General features: G+C 36.9%; 2 protein-coding genes and 4 non-coding genes across 6 annotated transcripts in view; 1 reads left to right on the forward strand and 5 right to left on the reverse strand.

The window, feature by feature from the left end:
* LOC145214504 (inter-alpha-trypsin inhibitor heavy chain H3-like) overlaps nucleotides 1-16,240 on the forward strand; it is an 88,391-nt gene that overhangs the window by 30,245 nt on the left and 41,906 nt on the right. Inside the window, exons 19-28 of the mRNA XM_080083049.1 lie at nucleotides 1,350-1,542; nucleotides 2,342-2,459; nucleotides 4,058-4,244; nucleotides 4,997-5,185; nucleotides 5,895-5,963; nucleotides 9,455-9,544; nucleotides 9,888-10,012; nucleotides 12,074-12,383; nucleotides 12,783-12,926; nucleotides 13,688-13,855. Coding sequence (XP_079939175.1) covers nucleotides 1,350-1,542; nucleotides 2,342-2,459; nucleotides 4,058-4,244; nucleotides 4,997-5,185; nucleotides 5,895-5,963; nucleotides 9,455-9,544; nucleotides 9,888-10,012; nucleotides 12,074-12,383; nucleotides 12,783-12,926; nucleotides 13,688-13,855 — 1,593 coding nt within the window. The remainder of the gene's footprint in view (nucleotides 1-1,349; nucleotides 1,543-2,341; nucleotides 2,460-4,057; nucleotides 4,245-4,996; nucleotides 5,186-5,894; nucleotides 5,964-9,454; nucleotides 9,545-9,887; nucleotides 10,013-12,073; nucleotides 12,384-12,782; nucleotides 12,927-13,687; nucleotides 13,856-16,240) is intronic.
* Nucleotides 38-109, reverse strand: Trnap-agg (transfer RNA proline (anticodon AGG)). Its single transcript has one exon. It is a non-coding gene; the product is annotated as a tRNA-Pro (tRNA).
* On the reverse strand, nucleotides 406-477 carry Trnap-ugg (transfer RNA proline (anticodon UGG)). The gene has a single exon. It is a non-coding gene; the product is annotated as a tRNA-Pro (tRNA).
* On the reverse strand, nucleotides 1,852-1,923 carry Trnap-ugg (transfer RNA proline (anticodon UGG)). The gene has a single exon. It is a non-coding gene; the product is annotated as a tRNA-Pro (tRNA).
* Trnap-agg (transfer RNA proline (anticodon AGG)) lies at nucleotides 4,661-4,732 on the reverse strand. Its single transcript has one exon. It is a non-coding gene; the product is annotated as a tRNA-Pro (tRNA).
* On the reverse strand, nucleotides 15,115-16,218 carry LOC145214521 (uncharacterized). Its single transcript, XM_080083072.1, has 3 exons — nucleotides 16,017-16,218; nucleotides 15,738-15,856; nucleotides 15,115-15,542 (listed from the first exon to the last, which is right to left on the reverse strand). Exons 1-3 carry the CDS (start codon nucleotides 16,169-16,171, stop codon nucleotides 15,415-15,417), a joined length of 402 nt encoding a protein of 133 aa, XP_079939198.1. The 5' UTR covers nucleotides 16,172-16,218; the 3' UTR covers nucleotides 15,115-15,414.

Below are 16,240 nucleotides of genomic sequence, written 5' to 3' on the forward strand. Positions count from 1 at the left end.
ACAAGACAAATTTTTTACGTAAATTTATGCAAAACATGGGCTCGTCCGGGATTTGAACCCGGGACCTCTCGCACCCTAAGCGAGAATCATACCCCTAGACCAACGAGCCGCGATGGCGGGTCGCGTGTAAACAATTGTCTCTAAACACGCCATCTGGTATGTCAGCACTTGAAAAATCGAAAGTGTCATTTGGATGACTATGCTGCGTGCGGTACGTGTTGTCTATAAATATATGAACAGAGGGATTAAATATAATATTATGGTGGGAGGTGATTAAGGCTTGTTGGGAATATTTTGGGGAATAAAGTGGTTGTAGGGATGTTGAGCAAAAAAGTTTGGAATGTAAACGAATCGGACTGCTTCAGTTGCACTGCTGATTAACTTTAAAATTAGAAAAAAAAACACGGGCTCGTCCGGGATTTGAACCCGGGACCTCTCGCACCCAAAGCGAGAATCATACCCCTAGACCAACGAGCCAGACACTGAAGGAGGATGATTTTTATCACCAGATTGGAAATGCACTGCCTTTCACAAACTTGCGTTCGCCGCATTTTTTCGTGTCCAGGCAAGTTCAGAGCCTCACACTTGTACATACCCACACAAACAATTTGACAAATCAGTTGAAAGGCGTTCTGGTATTTGACACATTTACAGCAAGTACAAACATATTGAAAACATACAAAAATAACATATTGCATGACAATAAGTTTTTTTAACTTTTAGCTATTTTATGAATAAAACATGTAAAAAGATATTGCCATTTTGTTCCAAATCTTAAAAAGCCTGCTGGTTAAATATAAGCGGCCCAATGTGCCAGTGCCAATAAACGGGATTGTTGGACTATTTCCATTAAAAAGGAAGGACAAACTCGCTGTGCGCTTTCTGTAAGAGTTCGAATACAAAAGGTATCTTAGTAATTAGGTGATCGGACAAAAATACGCCCGAAGGTCCTAATCAATTCAATGACAAAATGCTCAGAGGAGTAGAAGAGATGGACGTGAACAACTTTTGAATATTTGCCAAAAAATGAAGAGATGTCGCACTGTTAAAATTAGTGTTCTGTCTGAAATAGATTACTATTTGTCGCTTTTAAGCCGTGTATAAAAGAAATTGGGGTCGAAATATGACATAATTTTCTAAAGTAGTTCACAAATGTCAGGAAAATATATTTGGCTTCGAATGGAGTTCAAAATTGTGCCTTTAAAATGGAATTTTGGTTCTGTTGTATTAATTTTACATACAAAATACGGCATTTTTTTCTTTTTGCAATTACTATTATACAAAGCTTGTTGTCGTTTTTAATATTTCTTTCATAAGCAAGTGCTTAAATTTTAATTATTTGTTTTTAGGACTACTTTAACATCATTGCGTTTGATGGCTACACCGATCCTTGGATACATGAGGTTATGAGCCCTGCTACACCGTCTAGTGTTGAAAATGCTGTAACGTACATCGAGGGAATTTATGCGTCGGGTGGTACCAACATAATGGGAGCCATGGAAAGTGCTTTTCACTTAATGAAACCCTTCATGGGTACAAAAGGTATGATGTCCCAAAATCAAATATCGTCCAATATTATTGGCTCTTGAGTTAAAGCATTTGTCCAGCACCATCAGAGTGGAACTATTGAAAGTAAAAATTTGGGAAAATTAATGGCCAGAGCGATCAGCATGTTTGCTAAGTTGATGGTTCCAATCCCGCCCTTCCTATTTATTTCTTTAAACACAAAACATGTGCGAAATGGTTTCATGAACAGCAACAGTCCTTACAGTGCAAAAAGTTTGAAATGTCACATTATCGACGTGTAGCAAGGCACTGCCCCAGTTTCCAGGCTTCACGAACCAAAACAATGGGCCCGTCCGGGATTTGAACCCGGGACCTCTCGCACCCAAAGCGAGAATCATACCCCTAGACCAACGAGCCGATGTGGACAGTCGTCTATGCGAACAGTTTTGTTTCATCGACATACCCCCACTTATAAAAATGGATAAAAACAAACAAAGAAAAAGTACAAGTGTTTTGGATGACTTTTAAGTACTATTGGTTTCACATAAGGGCCCCAGCATAAGTTGTCATGACGTCCAGTCTTGTAGTACGTGCAACCGTCTGGACTAAAATCGTGTTTGCAGACATTGATACACAGTCGAGCCTAAAGGTTAAAAAAACGATCGTTAAATTCCCAAATAATACACAACAATCTATTTTACTGAGGACCCTTTAAATTAAAATGAAAAATGCAAAACACTCATGCTTTTGAACACTAATACTCGCCATATAGCTTGTAATCGCGGTATGTGAACATAAGGAGCAAGTTTTTAATAAATTTGTTTTTTTGTGGCAGGAAATGAAACCGAAAATGTTCTCCACGATACGTCGCGACGAATTCGCAAGAGAGAAGCTGACATGGGCGAACAACTTCATGATCACACCAAGATGATAATCTTCATGACAGATGGGCAGTAAGTCACCGTTTTGTTAAAACTTAAGGCTGTCGATTGTGTCTCATAAGGTTAGTACGTTTTTGAATATTCCGAGAAAGGAATCAAAATCCATGTTCCGCTTGGGGGCAGTAAAGGGGTACAATACTCACAAAATTTAAATTTAAAGTAATTGTCACCATGAGAGATGAGCGCTTTGTAAAATTGTCTTAATGTAATCTTAATTGAGATTCGTAATTAGGTTTAGTGAAGAATTATTGCATTGATGTTGACAGAACCACTTTTTCAGATAACATTCTGAAACTTCCTAATATCGAAGCGTATGGGCCGTATCTGAATAAAAATGTGATGGATCAATAAATGATCAAGATTTGGGCATATGATCGAATTAAATTAATCATAGTACATTGAATCAAGCCATCTCCATAGCATTTACTATGATGTGAGTCAGGGGCGGGCAACTTCTCCAGTCGGCGGGCCTGATATGGGAAAATAGAGTAATTGGCGGGCCGGATTCCTGAATCGATATATTAATCGCGTATTTATCCAGTGATTTAAAACAGAATTTTGACCATCTAAACCAAATACAATTAAGAACGTCATAATTACAATACAGTCCAAACAATCTAACTGATATAACAAAAAATATTCACCACAGCAAATGTCATACACATACACCACAGACTTAGATACTGCTAAAACACTAACTAGGGTACACGTGGGAAACAAAGGAAACCGTGAAAGCAGGCCACACACAAGGTTGGCAGTTATGTCGTAACAATGGACGTATGGTGCAATGGTAACAACGGGGGGAAAGTTTTTTTTACTATTGGGGAACGTTACTGTCCGTTACAACTATAATTTGACATATAGTAAGCAAGTAGCGGCGGATTGCGGCAGACTGTGGCCGCGGGCCGCATTATCATGTAAGACCGAAAACTAGAGATGTACCGAATATTCGGTTTGCCGAATTTATTCGGCCGAATCGGTCATTTTTGCAAAGATTCGGTTTCGGCCGAATAATTTGTTGCGATTCGGCCGAAACCGAATCTTTTACGAACACACATTTAAAGCGTTAAACGTCTCTTTTCTGTTTATTACCAACGAAAATCGCGTCAATCGTTATATTTTTTAACACATTGACGCCTTTCCAAGTGCAGACAAAAAATCAGTAATTCATTGTCGGGTTGGCAATCATGCTTGAGGCAAAGTTAAACCCCACAGAACTAAAGGACGAAACACAACCATTCTGCACTAATTGCCAGGTAGATAAACCTATGTTTTCATGTCAAACACGTAAACTACGACTTCGCGTGACGTCATAAATGATTCGGTTGATTCGGCCGAATTTATTCGGCAAAACCGCCGAATATTCGGTTTCGGCCGAATCGAAATTTCGCCGATTCGGTACATCACTACCGAAAACTGTCCGCGGGCCGCTCAAAACCCCGTCGCGGGCCGTATGTTGCCCGCCCCTGATGTAAGTGAACGCCCCAGGCCGGATCCCCGGTTTTACTCATATAAGATATATGCATATATGCTAATATTAACGATTTAAACGAAATAAGTTTATCACATTTTTCGCAAGTCTGTTGGACCAAACACTTCATCTTATTCAGGCCATCTGTTGGCGAGACAAACGTCAAAATGATTGAGGAGCGGATTTCAAGCTTAAACAAGAACCGAGTTCGAATTCACACGATCGGGTTCGGTGCTTATGTGGACATGGGATTCCTTGCAAGGGTTGCTGCAGGAAATGGAGGCGCTTCAAGAAGAATATTTGAAAGTCTTGATGCTGATACGCAGGTATTGGATCTGCCGCTGTCCCATTAATGCGAGATGTAAACTTATTTTTTGCCTTATTCAAATAGAATAATAAACAGATGGTTATTAAACGTATTTGAAGAACACACATACAGTAGTTGACATATGAATACATTCAGAATAAACAAGTCAACTACCGCTGTAGAGTCTACAGTGTAGACCAACTCCCACTTTCACATAGACAAAGTCATTTATGCATAACAAGCACAAATAAAATAACAAACATTTAATTCATCTGGGAAACATATTTAAAGTTAATACGTGGCTAAGTTGATTCAACGTTGAGAAGCCATTTTTGCGGCAAGAAAATATGTTAAATTGTGAACAAATGATCTCTGGAATCTAGTAAAGCTGGTTCGATTGTCTTTTTGCTTCATTTGGTTAACATAGAAAAACATGGGCTCGTCCGGGATTTGAACCCGGGACCTCTCGCACCCTAAGCGAGAATCATACCCCTAGACCAACGAGCCGCGCGGACAGGTCCGGCGAATTTTCACGGCACATGTAAATTATGTTGCCAGAAATTACACACGCACTGTGATTGTTAAGATTTTAGATTATTGTTTGCCACGTGCTTAGCTCCGGAAGCGTGTGTTTGGAAGTTCACAAATCCAACTACTGAACAATATAACAAAATAATCGACATAAACCCGATAGAACGAAATCTATAAGATTTCTTTTTAAAAATGTATCGTTTTAAACGGTTGAGGTTTTATAACACTATGTTGTTGTAGATGTACGGGTTCTTAAACGAAGTCACCAGTCCCGTAATGACTGATATTGTGTTCGACTACCCAATGGACCGAGTCAAAGATCTGACCCTGAACCCCTACAGCGTGCTCTCTAGCGGCAGTGAGATGGTAGTGGCGGGGAGGTTTGACTTCGAGAAAGAACTTGACGGATCTGGAAGCGACGAAGCAGAGGTTTATACCTCTTTCAGTCTTAGATTAACCAACTTAAACATTTTAACGAAACACTTGATTTTAGTGTTTGTGTATTCTGGAAAGCCTAAACGCATATCTGTTCATGAATTTTATTAGTCTAGTTGATGCAAAAGAAAGCTTTTTTGAGTTTTATAAAAACATATGAAGGGGCCTATCTAAAAACAAAAAAGTGAAATAATTTAAAAAGAGCGGCAGATGATCAGCGTCACTGTGATCTTTGATTTGCGAAACAGAAATGGCAATTTCGATCAAAACAGCATTTTCTTATTCAACTGGATTGTATCTATAATTTTCAAATTTAGCGTAAATAAAAATTATTTCGGAAAAATATCCATTTAAATGTTGCGCAACTTGCTAAAAAAATTCTTCATACAATACGTTAAAAAAAACAAGCCAGAAATATCTATATTAAACTTTAGCCTACCTTTTATGACTTAAATTTGTCGCCCCAAGACCTTTCAAACGTCCTTATTGTGCGCACCTCAGCCTAGTGGGGTAATTTCACATATTTTTGAGTCACAGACAACGTTTTAAGTCCTTAGTAATGTCGCGACGTTGCGAAAAGGTGAAGGTTATCATCAAAATCTTGTTCGTATTTTTTCGGGTAACCCCAAGCCCTGAAACACGATTTTGCCCTAAAAACACGACGATGTTGATTGCTTTGATAACCATTGTTTGACATTTACAGGTGTTTGAACTGGAGAAATCTCACGATATACAGAAGCGAGCGACCTTGGTTGAAATGTTAAGTGCTCAGGTCAGTATTAACTCTGTAGAAAACTAATGGCTATCAATTCACTGGTTAAAACTAGTTTATAACAATTCCTAGAGATACGGTTTTGTAGAAAGTCGGAAACGTACTGAATTGATCTTTTCGTGATCACCTTTTTGCTGTTATAAGGACAATTCTGTTGGTTAGCTGACATTACTCTGATGAAAACGCCCCGTATGAGACATCGAAACGTCAAATGTTTTGTTTACATTTGCCGGTTAAACAAAAAGTTTATGAATTATGCCCGGCAACAACACTATATTTATACTGAATTGCTTCCCGAAAAAATGATACCGGTAACATTTCGTCAAAAAATTCGAAGGTAGAATAGATGCCTTAACTCATAATGGGTTTCCAAATATACTATATTAAATTGTGTTTTTGTTAACCCACAATTGTAATACATATGCGAAAATGCGCCCTAATGCCACATCGAAATATCGTAACAGGGATATTTTTTTAAATGCAACGTCAATTTCTTGCGGTAGTGTATGATTCATTATGACGTCATAAAGATTCCAAAGGTTTGAAAAACGCCTCTTCCTGCCTGACACCTGCTCAAAACACTTTGACGAAGTTGAGAATGACAAATCGGAATTTTCTGTGGTTGTTTGTTATGTAACACTGTAAGACCGAAATAGCCTCGATTTACGAAGAAATCTTCTTTCGACATTTTCGTAAACATTTATAAGTACTGCAGAGTATCGTTATGGCATAACCATACTTAAGCTGGAAGATTGGTCTTGAAACTGCATTCCGATCGCTGTAAAAATTAGTCTCGTATTGTCTAATTTGAAGTTCTCAACAGCAATTGACCTACTTTTGAAAAAAAATTCCATGGCCCATATGATATCAGTAGGCTAAATTTAGCATGAATTTTTTTTGATGTTTTGTGCGAAATTACCTTGCCTTTAGCTGTACAATGTCTTTGAAATAAATGTCCAAAAAATAAATTAAATTATGTTTTGTCCCGTTTGATATGGGGCAGTTTACTGTCATTACTGTCTCGTTATGGGTCCCCTTCCCTGAAGGGGACACATATTGTTTTTGTCCGTATTTTTTTTTCTTTTTTCTTTTTTTTTTCTGTCCAACGCTGGTTTGTGAGACGCGTTTGGTCAAGAAAGAGTGCTTTAAATTTATTAAAATTTACAGAGATGTTAGTTAATAATCTAAATTTGATCCTCCTGAAGTTTGACCCCGATTGACCCAGCGGTTCACCTACAGGCCCCCAAAACGTAAAATTTTTATAACGGCTGTACTGACTAAAGTACAGCGTCTTGGAATTTCTTGCTTTGTTGTTTGGTGCAATGTAAGGTTTTTTAAAGAATTTTGTATCTTTTTTTCGGATTCACCAATTTTTCACCCTTTAAACCCCGAAGTAATCGGTTTTAGTAACGCTTACTTGTGAGACGCGTTTGGTCAAGAAAGAGTGCTTTAAATTTATTAAAATTTACAAAGATGTTAGTTAATAATCCAAATTTGATCCTCCTGAAGTTTGACCCCGATTGGCCCAGCGGTTCACCTACAGGCCCCCAAAACGTAAAATTTTTATAACGGCTGTACTGACTAAAGTACAGCGTCTTGGAATTTCTTGCTTTGTTGTTTGGTGCAATGTAAGGTTTTTTAAAGAATTTTGTATCTTTTTTTCGGATTCACCAATTTTTCACCCTTTAAACCCCGAAGTAATCGGTTTTAGTAACGCTGGCTTGTGAGACGCGTTTGGTCAAGAAAGAGTGCTTTAAATTTATTAAAATTTACAAAGATGTTAGTTAATAATCCAAATTTGATCCTCCTGAAGTTTGACCCCGATTGGCCCAGCGGTTCACCCACAGGCCCCCAAAACGTAAATGTTTTGAAACCGTTGTACTGACTAAAGTACAGCGTCTTGGAGTTTCATGCTTTGTTGTTTGGTGCAATGTAAGGTTTTTTAAAGAATTTTGTATCTTTTTTTCGGATTCACCCATTTTTCACCCTTTAAACCCCGAAAGAATCGGTTTTAGTTTTAAGGCAGAAATACAAGCCCTATGGTGCAGAAATATTTAAAAAAATAACAATTGTTTAAGCAGGGTACTCGTTTAGTATTTAAAGTATTTACCTTTACAACCCATAATATGTGTACGCTATCAGTCAGATATAAGTCCCAACGGAGGAATTCACTGGTTCACGATTAAGGCGGCAGAGCGGGAGTGCTCAGCTTGACGTCCGGACAGACGTTTTACGAGACAGTCGTTTGGGTGATTAGAAATCAGCTGTTTTTTTGTGCAGCAATGCTGTGTCGTTTTATTGAGTCAGTACGCGCATTTTCAGTTTTGGCGAAGTTTTTAAACCTAAGACGTAATTTAAACTTGATAAACGTACTTCGGTTTCGTTTACGTCGGGCAAAACGTCGTTGATCAACAAAAATATGAAACAATAAACTTAACTTTTTCAAACGCCGCGATAATTGGTCTTTAAATTCCCGCTGTCAGCTTGGCCGTCGCATAACCACGGGTCACTAAAGGTCAACTTGTAGGCATTACAACACAGTTAAGAATTTTTCGTCATAACGTATCTTCTTTATTTTTGACAAATCAATTCAAGAATCAGTACTTAAGTGATGTATAAATTAGGCTGAACGGTATTGTTGAACACTAAGGACTGCATGATGTTAAAAACAGTGTCAAAAGGTCATTAAACGGTCGTTTTTGCGAAACAAAGTTAAGTGAAAAGCAAGTTGTTATGTATACCTTTGTAGCAAACGACTTTTTTTATATAGTGTCTAATATAACAGTTAAGGCTTTCTAGGAAAATATATGTTTAAAACTGAACTTGAACGACAATATCAAGGTCAAAGTAAGAGATTAATTTGAAAGTATTTTCCCTGTTCTTTTTTCGCCGATTTTTTGTAATTATATGACAATAATGATGTAAAAAGAATACGGACAAAAACTTTTAAAGTTAAGTTAATGCTTTGTAAAAAAATTGTCCTTAAGAATCTAAAAATAACTGCAACATAGGTTTACCTTATATCTGCATAAACACGTGTGTGGGGACCCATTCGTTTTTGCTTGCAAAAACAATCATACATGTAGATACAATCGTGTATAGTATAGTAAATTGGTAAATATCGTATAGAATATATAAAATTGAAGTATATCAGAAAGCCACTTTTCTAGTTTTAAAAATGTGTTAGTTTGCAATAAATCGCGGCAATAAGAATTGTTGGCAACTGCATCTCAAATCCATTTTTTCAAAGGAAAATGTTTAACTTCGACAAAAATACTCTTGCAATCGCAAGTAGAAAGTAAAAAACCCAACTTAAATAACACTTTATTTTTAAACCGCGTTTTAAAACAGTCTCCTAATATCGAAGATTCATAAACTAAAAAAATACCCCTAATAGAGCATAGAGCGGTCGAACCTAATAGCGAATTTCCAAGCTGACAAAACTTAGGTTTCAATTTATATTTGAGTCTGATCCAAACATACTTTTTCAGGTTCGCGGAAACACGTTTGAAGGAGATTGGGAGTTGGATTTCGACATCGACCCAAACAAAGTGTCACGAATTGATAATTCCATCCATCAGGTAAACTAACACAAAATCAAACTCGTAACGTAGGACAATTTTTCCATACATTTCACTCATCGGATTGTGCTTCAAATTAGAATACCATGAAATTTAGCCAACTAAATGTACACTTGACTGCCGTCCAGACACTTTGTTTGCAACAGCAACATTTTTCTCGTGAAAGCATAATACTAAAGGTGTTTTAAAATATTCAAACAATAACACATAAAATCCATCAACTTTATAACATGGTTTGAATCACTGTGAATATTATTTTTGAAGGAACATTTGCTAGTTACTTCAACTGATATAATTTTACTGTCATAAGCTTTGGTTGTAAAAATGTTTTTGAATTTATTAGATTGAGAATTTCACTGAACGGATGTGGGCTTTCCTGCAAGTCAAGGGAATTCTTCGTGAAGCAATCATCGCTGAAGATGATGTCAAACCAGCTCTTTTCGAGCGCGCTCTAAACATGTCACTAAAGTAAGATATTGACTTACACAGTTAATCACTACCGTAACTTACTGTTGCAATGATTTAATAAATACCTCCCATAAAAAGGGTTTAGTGAACATTATTTCTTCTAATTGCTGTTGTTGAATGTAAAAACTGGTTGGTGTTAGAAATATTGGGCCTTGACAATCAATAAAAATCAGATATGGTTGTATCAGAAACTTGTGTAAATTTAAAACTACTATTCGCCACTTGTTTATAAACAGTGTTAAATGGCGTTTGCTTTAACCCAGTGGTTCTCAAACTTATACTGATTACGTACCACCTGGCGACTTTTTCTATTGCTGTGTACCATCTAAATCTTATTTGTATGGGTAGACCAAGAGTTCTTCTTGATCACACTAGCTAATTTATGAAATCAGCATGTTAGCAGTCCCTAAAAAACGTCCTAGACATTTGTTCTGCAAAAAAGCAACCCAATCAAAAATTTAAGTCGGCGTATCTCCGGCCAACTGTTAATTATGGGTCCCCTTCCCTGAAGGGGACACATATTGTTTTTGTCCGTATTTTTTTTTTTTTTTTTTTTTTTTTCTTTTTTCTGTCTAACGCTGGTTTGTTAAACGCATTTGGTCAAGAAAGAGTGCTTCAAATTTATTCAAATTTGGACAGATGTTAGTTATTAATCTAAATTTGATCCTCCTGAATTTTGACCCCGAATTACCCAGCGGTTCACCCACAGGCCCCCAAAATGCAAAATTTTTAAAATATGGTTTGTTATATGCGTTTGGTCAAGAAAGAGTGCTTCAAATTTATTCAAATTTGGACAAATGTTAGTTATTAACCAAAATTTGATCCTCCTGAAGTTTGACCCTGAATGACCCAGGGGTTCACCCACAGGCCCCCAAAATGCAAAATTTTTAAAACATGGTTTGTTATATGCGTTTGGTCAAGAAAGAGTGCTTCAAATTTGTTTAAATTTTGCCAGATGTTAGTTATTAACCAAAATTTGATCCTCCTGAAGTTTGACCCTGAATGACCCAGGGGTTCACCCACAGGCCCCCGAAACGTAAAATTTTTAACGCTGGTTTGTAACGCTGGTTTTGTAAAGAAAGAGTGCTTCAGATTTATTCAAATTTGGACATATGTTAGTTATTAATCCAAACTTGATCCTCCAGAAGTTTGGCCCCGAATTACCCAGCGGTTCACCCACAGGCCCCCGAAACGTAAATGTGTCTAACGCTCGTTTGGTCAAGAAAGACACTGTAGGCAGAAGTCCCAAGAGAGTAACTCACTGGTTTACGATAGCAGGAGGGCTCAGCTTGACGTCGGACAGACGTTTTACGAGACGTCGTTTTGGTGATCAGAAATCAGTTTTTTTTTTTTTTTTGAATCAAATGAAATCAAATCAGTTTTGAAATCAAATCAGTTTTTTTTTTGAATCAAATACTCAAGGCATGTATATATTAGGTCAAACGGTGTTGTTGAACACCAAGGACGGCGTGCTATTGAAAACGGTGTCAAAAGGTCAAACAGTCGTTTGGTGTGTACACCCTAAAGGTTACTACAGGTCAATGGTACTCGTTTGCGAAACAAAGTTAAATGAAAAACTCGTTTTGCGAAACAAAGTTAAATGAAAAGTTATGTATACATTTGCAGCAAATCGCTTTTTAATTGTCTGTAACACAACTGTTACAGCTTTCTAGAAAAAAATTGTGTTTAAAACCCGACCTTGGACGACAATATCTGGGTCAAAGCAAGAGATTAAATTGAAAGTATTTGTTTCGTTCTTTTTTATTGTTTTTGTAATTATACGACAATAATAGTGCAAAAAAATACAAACAAATTTTTTTTATTGTTGGGTTAATGCTTTCTAAAAATTTGTTCTTAAGAATTAAAAAATCACCGCAACATTTGTTTACCGTAAATCCGCAAAAACACGCATGTGGGGACCCATTAGTTTTTGTTTACAAAAACAACCATATGTGTAGATCAAATGATATGTATAGTAAATTGGTAAATATCGTATAGAATATATAAAATGGAAGTATATCAGAAAGCCACCATTCTAGTTGTTTTGTTATTTTCGTCAAGGTACAATTTTGTCACACCTCTGACGTCACTGCTGGTCATCCGACCCAAAGACCGAAGAAAGATCGAGAATCAGCTTCGCAAAGAAGAGGAAGAGCGCAAAGAAAAGGAGGCGCTCGCAGAAAAGTTGAGGTTGGAGGCCAAGAAGAGAAGAAAGAATGCAAGAAGCAGACACAGGGGCACGCGCATAAGAGTTTCTTCGTCTTCTTCTTTATCATCGAGGTCCGGAGGATTCTACGGCGATCCTCATTTCGTTGTACCTCTCGCTGGAAAGAGGAAGTTGTGTTTTAACTGGGACGGGAAAGACGGAGAGGTAACTAAGCGATTATTGTAACAAGAAATCTAACTGCAGTACACAAAAAATGAACTTTTGAAATTGCGTAACTTTTAGGTACGATATGGACTCTAGTTGTAACTAAGTGCATAAAAATATCCTGAATTACTTCATTGACCATTGAAATACTTTCAAGGAATAGTTACACGAGTTAAAAGAGTACTACGCTTAATTTCATTTCAATGTTTTGTCTTTTGTTAACCAATTTACCGTAACTGTCAAATTTCTGTTTTACTCCACCAATCACAATCTTACTGGTTTACACAACTTGCCTGGTGAATTGATCTGTATAAACGCTTCAGGGCTGATCTCAGTTATGAATTTATGTTCATTTTAGTTGACGAATTGCTTGGTAAAAACGATTTTAATCCGCAACAGATCTACAATCTCTTCTACGACCGTGTGGACCATGTTCTTGTGAATGGGCAACTTGTGGTGAGAAAAATTCCAGACTTCAAGAAACCACGTTCCTACATTTCTATATTGTCCATCGTGATACCAGACAAGAAACTACGATTTGTGGTGCGTACTAAGTTGTTTTAAGGCCCCAACTGATAAAGTTTTTGAATTTGCGAAATAAATCAAATTTGAATCTTTTTGATTACAAAACAAAAACGATTTTAATTTTTTGCATATAAACGAAAATTGAATGTAAGTTTTGGTACAAACACTTATTATTGCAATTTCATGGCGTAACATCTAGTTTTTGTTTTCTCGAAAAATTGTCTTTTTAATCTATAAATTTGTGGCCTTTTCAAAGTTTCAAAAATAGTAATTCACAACACAAAAAACTCATTGCAAAACTTAATCCGATTATCGCTTTTCTCGGACATTGTGTTAAAGGCCGCCGGTCATTCAGATCTGTTTTGCGGATTTACGGTGGTTTAATGCGATTTTCTCTGACGCATTGGCCCCTTTATAAAATCAATTCGATCGATCAAATTTAAACTTTTTCATTTTCCCGAAAAAACGAATTAGTATTTTTTTTTCAACGGAATCAGTAATCTGACATGTAATAATTTGTTTTTGTACCTCCCAGTAGACCGAAATCAGAAAAATTTACCTCCCCGTGAGACCCGTTGGATAAACCCCTGGACTTTCCTGCCAAACTGAACAAGTTTTTTTGCTAGTGCATCCTTGAAATGCTAGTGTAAAGATAGAAAACCTCAGAGAGCACCCCAAAAGTCGCTGAGTTTTCGATAAACTTTAAGAGTTACATTATTACGTGAATATAGTGTAAGTTGTTTTCCAACCTTCCAAACAAACATTTCTTACATTTTAAGGTGGATCCCCACAACGTCACGATTCTCAGTCAAGACGGTGAGCGACACGTCACTCTGTCTGTGACGTCACCGATGAACTTCGTGCGTCACGGAGTCCGGATTCAGTTTTATGACGTCGTACATACGTCAGCGAAAATCTCCATTGTTACAAAGGGCTTGACTTTCCATGTAAGTGAATGTTATCTTGTATTTTGAGTTGAGTTAAGTTGTATTTTGAGATGAGTTAAGTTGTATTTTGAGATGAGTTGAGTTGGGTTAAGAATTTATTTCGGTCGGCAAAATAATGTGATGACACAATTGCACTATGATATTTACTTTGTTGTAACATTAAGAGTTTATAAAGCGCTACAAATTTAAAGAGCACAATTTGTGGAAAGATGGTAAACGATATTTTACAGTTTTGTTTATGTTTGTTTCAAAGGTTAAAGCTGTCAATTGCAAAACTGACAGATGGCGTTACATTATTAAGTCTGATTGAGCGTAGATCGAGCTGATGTATACAATTATTTTGCTGAACAGGAGTGTGTTTGTAATTTGAAATAGCACAGTTAATACTGTTTTTGTGTATAGTGCTCTGTTAACTGGTTTAAGTATTTAAAAATGTGCGTATCAGGTTGACAAAAAATCACTAACCCCGCCTTCGCAACAATCGGCACATTGTCACAATCTTTGCAAAACACAATGCTACTGAACTGATTTTCGGGGAAACGTGTGTTTTCCATTTCTTTATAAATCAAGCTATGATCTATGTTGATAAGATATCCTACATACATCCCCCATACAGTGGGCTCATTATTTCAAACGACGGGTAAACAATTTAGAAGAACACCCCCCTCCAAAGTTTATCGATTGTGTTGGGAATACATTTTTCAAAACATCGTGTTGTTTTCATTTTTTTTGTATGTTGGAATCTAGCTGCAATGATTTGTCTTCTGTCTGTTCGATTTGATGAAACGATTTTCTTCATTCAGAACTTATTAGTTTACTTTCCTATTAACTGGATGAAATGTGTCAAGGTTCGTGTGTCAAAATTCGATTACAGTCTGCATAAATAAATAGGAAAACCCCTGCCTTGGCAATAAAGAGAAAATCTTTAGTAACAACACGGATGACGTGGAGAGACCACAAGCTGCGTTGTAATTAATCTTCAAATCACTCTGCATTACTCGGCGAATGAGAAAGCTGCACGGCGCTCTCCGACAGTCGCCTCAGGCCTGCGCAAACCTTAATCGAAATGACGCGTATTGCACACAAAGGTACCATCTCTGAAGCTGGAATGTTGCGCCTTTTGTTTTACTAAGAAATCCCGCAAGATTTTGTTCGCTCGTGGTTTTGTACCTAATCTATACTTTGGTATTTTTATTTCTTTGCTTGGTCCTCTAGATTACTGCAGACACACTACACAAAACAAAGAAGTTGTTTTGAAAAACAAACGTTTATCTAAAACACACATCAATAAACATCAGCACAAATCATTGTCAGCACACATACGCACTCAACAAAGATGATGTGAAAAATTTAAAGAAGGTGGCAATAATAACTTTAAGGTAAGATGGCAGTAAAAAACATAAGGTAAGAAGGTGAAATGATGAATATAAGGTAAAAAGGTGACAGTGATAAATATAAGAGAAAGGTGGCAAGAATAATAAATATGAAATTGAAGATAAAAATGGAGGTAGATGCACAAGACATAACGAGTGGAACTAATACACATGACGAACAACTTTTTAATGCCAGCAGCGCGATCGGCACATTTTGCAGCCAATTTTAACTGTTCGAATGGCCTTTCTTCCTCTGCGATGTCGTCGCCGCCTTCTAAGTCTTTGGCGTCTTGTTGGCTTTGCCCTTACGTTTTCTACCAAAAAATAAAGCAGTTAGTTGAAAGTTACGATATTTTATTTGACGTTTTTAGGGTGGTAAAACCTTACAATTTGCGATAAATTTCGAAACAATAAATTCTATATTCGCCACAGTTAAAACTCACCAAATATTTGAAACGTTGTGGAGCTCGTATTAAATTAAATGTTTGTTGCGCATATTTAAGATTTACCTTGGTCGTCAATGCTTCGCTTTACGAGTAAGCCAGTGTGACATCGGTGCGCCATTAACTGGCATTTTATTTTCACAATGAATCCACATCCTTTCCTGAAGATTTTTGTCAGTTGCATTCTGTCATTTAAAGAAGGTTTATTATTAGTTTAATCCAACTAATTTCAAAAAAAATATCCGTTAAAATTGCCATAAAACGGCGTTCATTACTGAAGCTGGGCCGCTTTATCATTATATCAACAACGAGGAATTTTTTATCTACATGCTATCTTTTACTTACCGTGTAAACACCTTATTGATGCCGTCAAGTTGGGTATTGCCTTTTTGTTTTAATCCGGCAGGCTTGTGTTTTCTTTGAGAACGTCTTCCAGTCGTGCTAGTTGCTAGGCATGCTAACACCAAAATTATACTAATCGCTGTTAAAATTTTTGACATTGTTAATTCCGTTTCCAAACCGTTTGCAAGTGATTTACGGCTATTGTTGTACCATATAGTCTAGCATTG

This window comes from Phallusia mammillata, chromosome 1 (genome assembly GCF_965637545.1).
Source record: "Phallusia mammillata chromosome 1, kaPhaMamm4.hap1.1, whole genome shotgun sequence".
Taxonomy (NCBI): Eukaryota; Metazoa; Chordata; class Ascidiacea; order Phlebobranchia; family Ascidiidae; genus Phallusia; species Phallusia mammillata.

Coding starts and splice junctions, on each gene's coding strand:
- LOC145214521 (XM_080083072.1), bottom strand. CDS start 16,171: ATGTCAAAAATTTTAACAGCGATTAGTATAATTTTGGTGTTAGCATGC. Junction 15,857..16,016: donor ATCAATAAGGTGTTTACACG/GTAAGTAAAAGA, acceptor TTTAAATGACAG/AATGCAACTGACAAAAATCT. Junction 15,543..15,737: donor GCGAAGCATTGACGACCAAG/GTAAATCTTAAA, acceptor ATTTTTTGGTAG/AAAACGTAAGGGCAAAGCCA.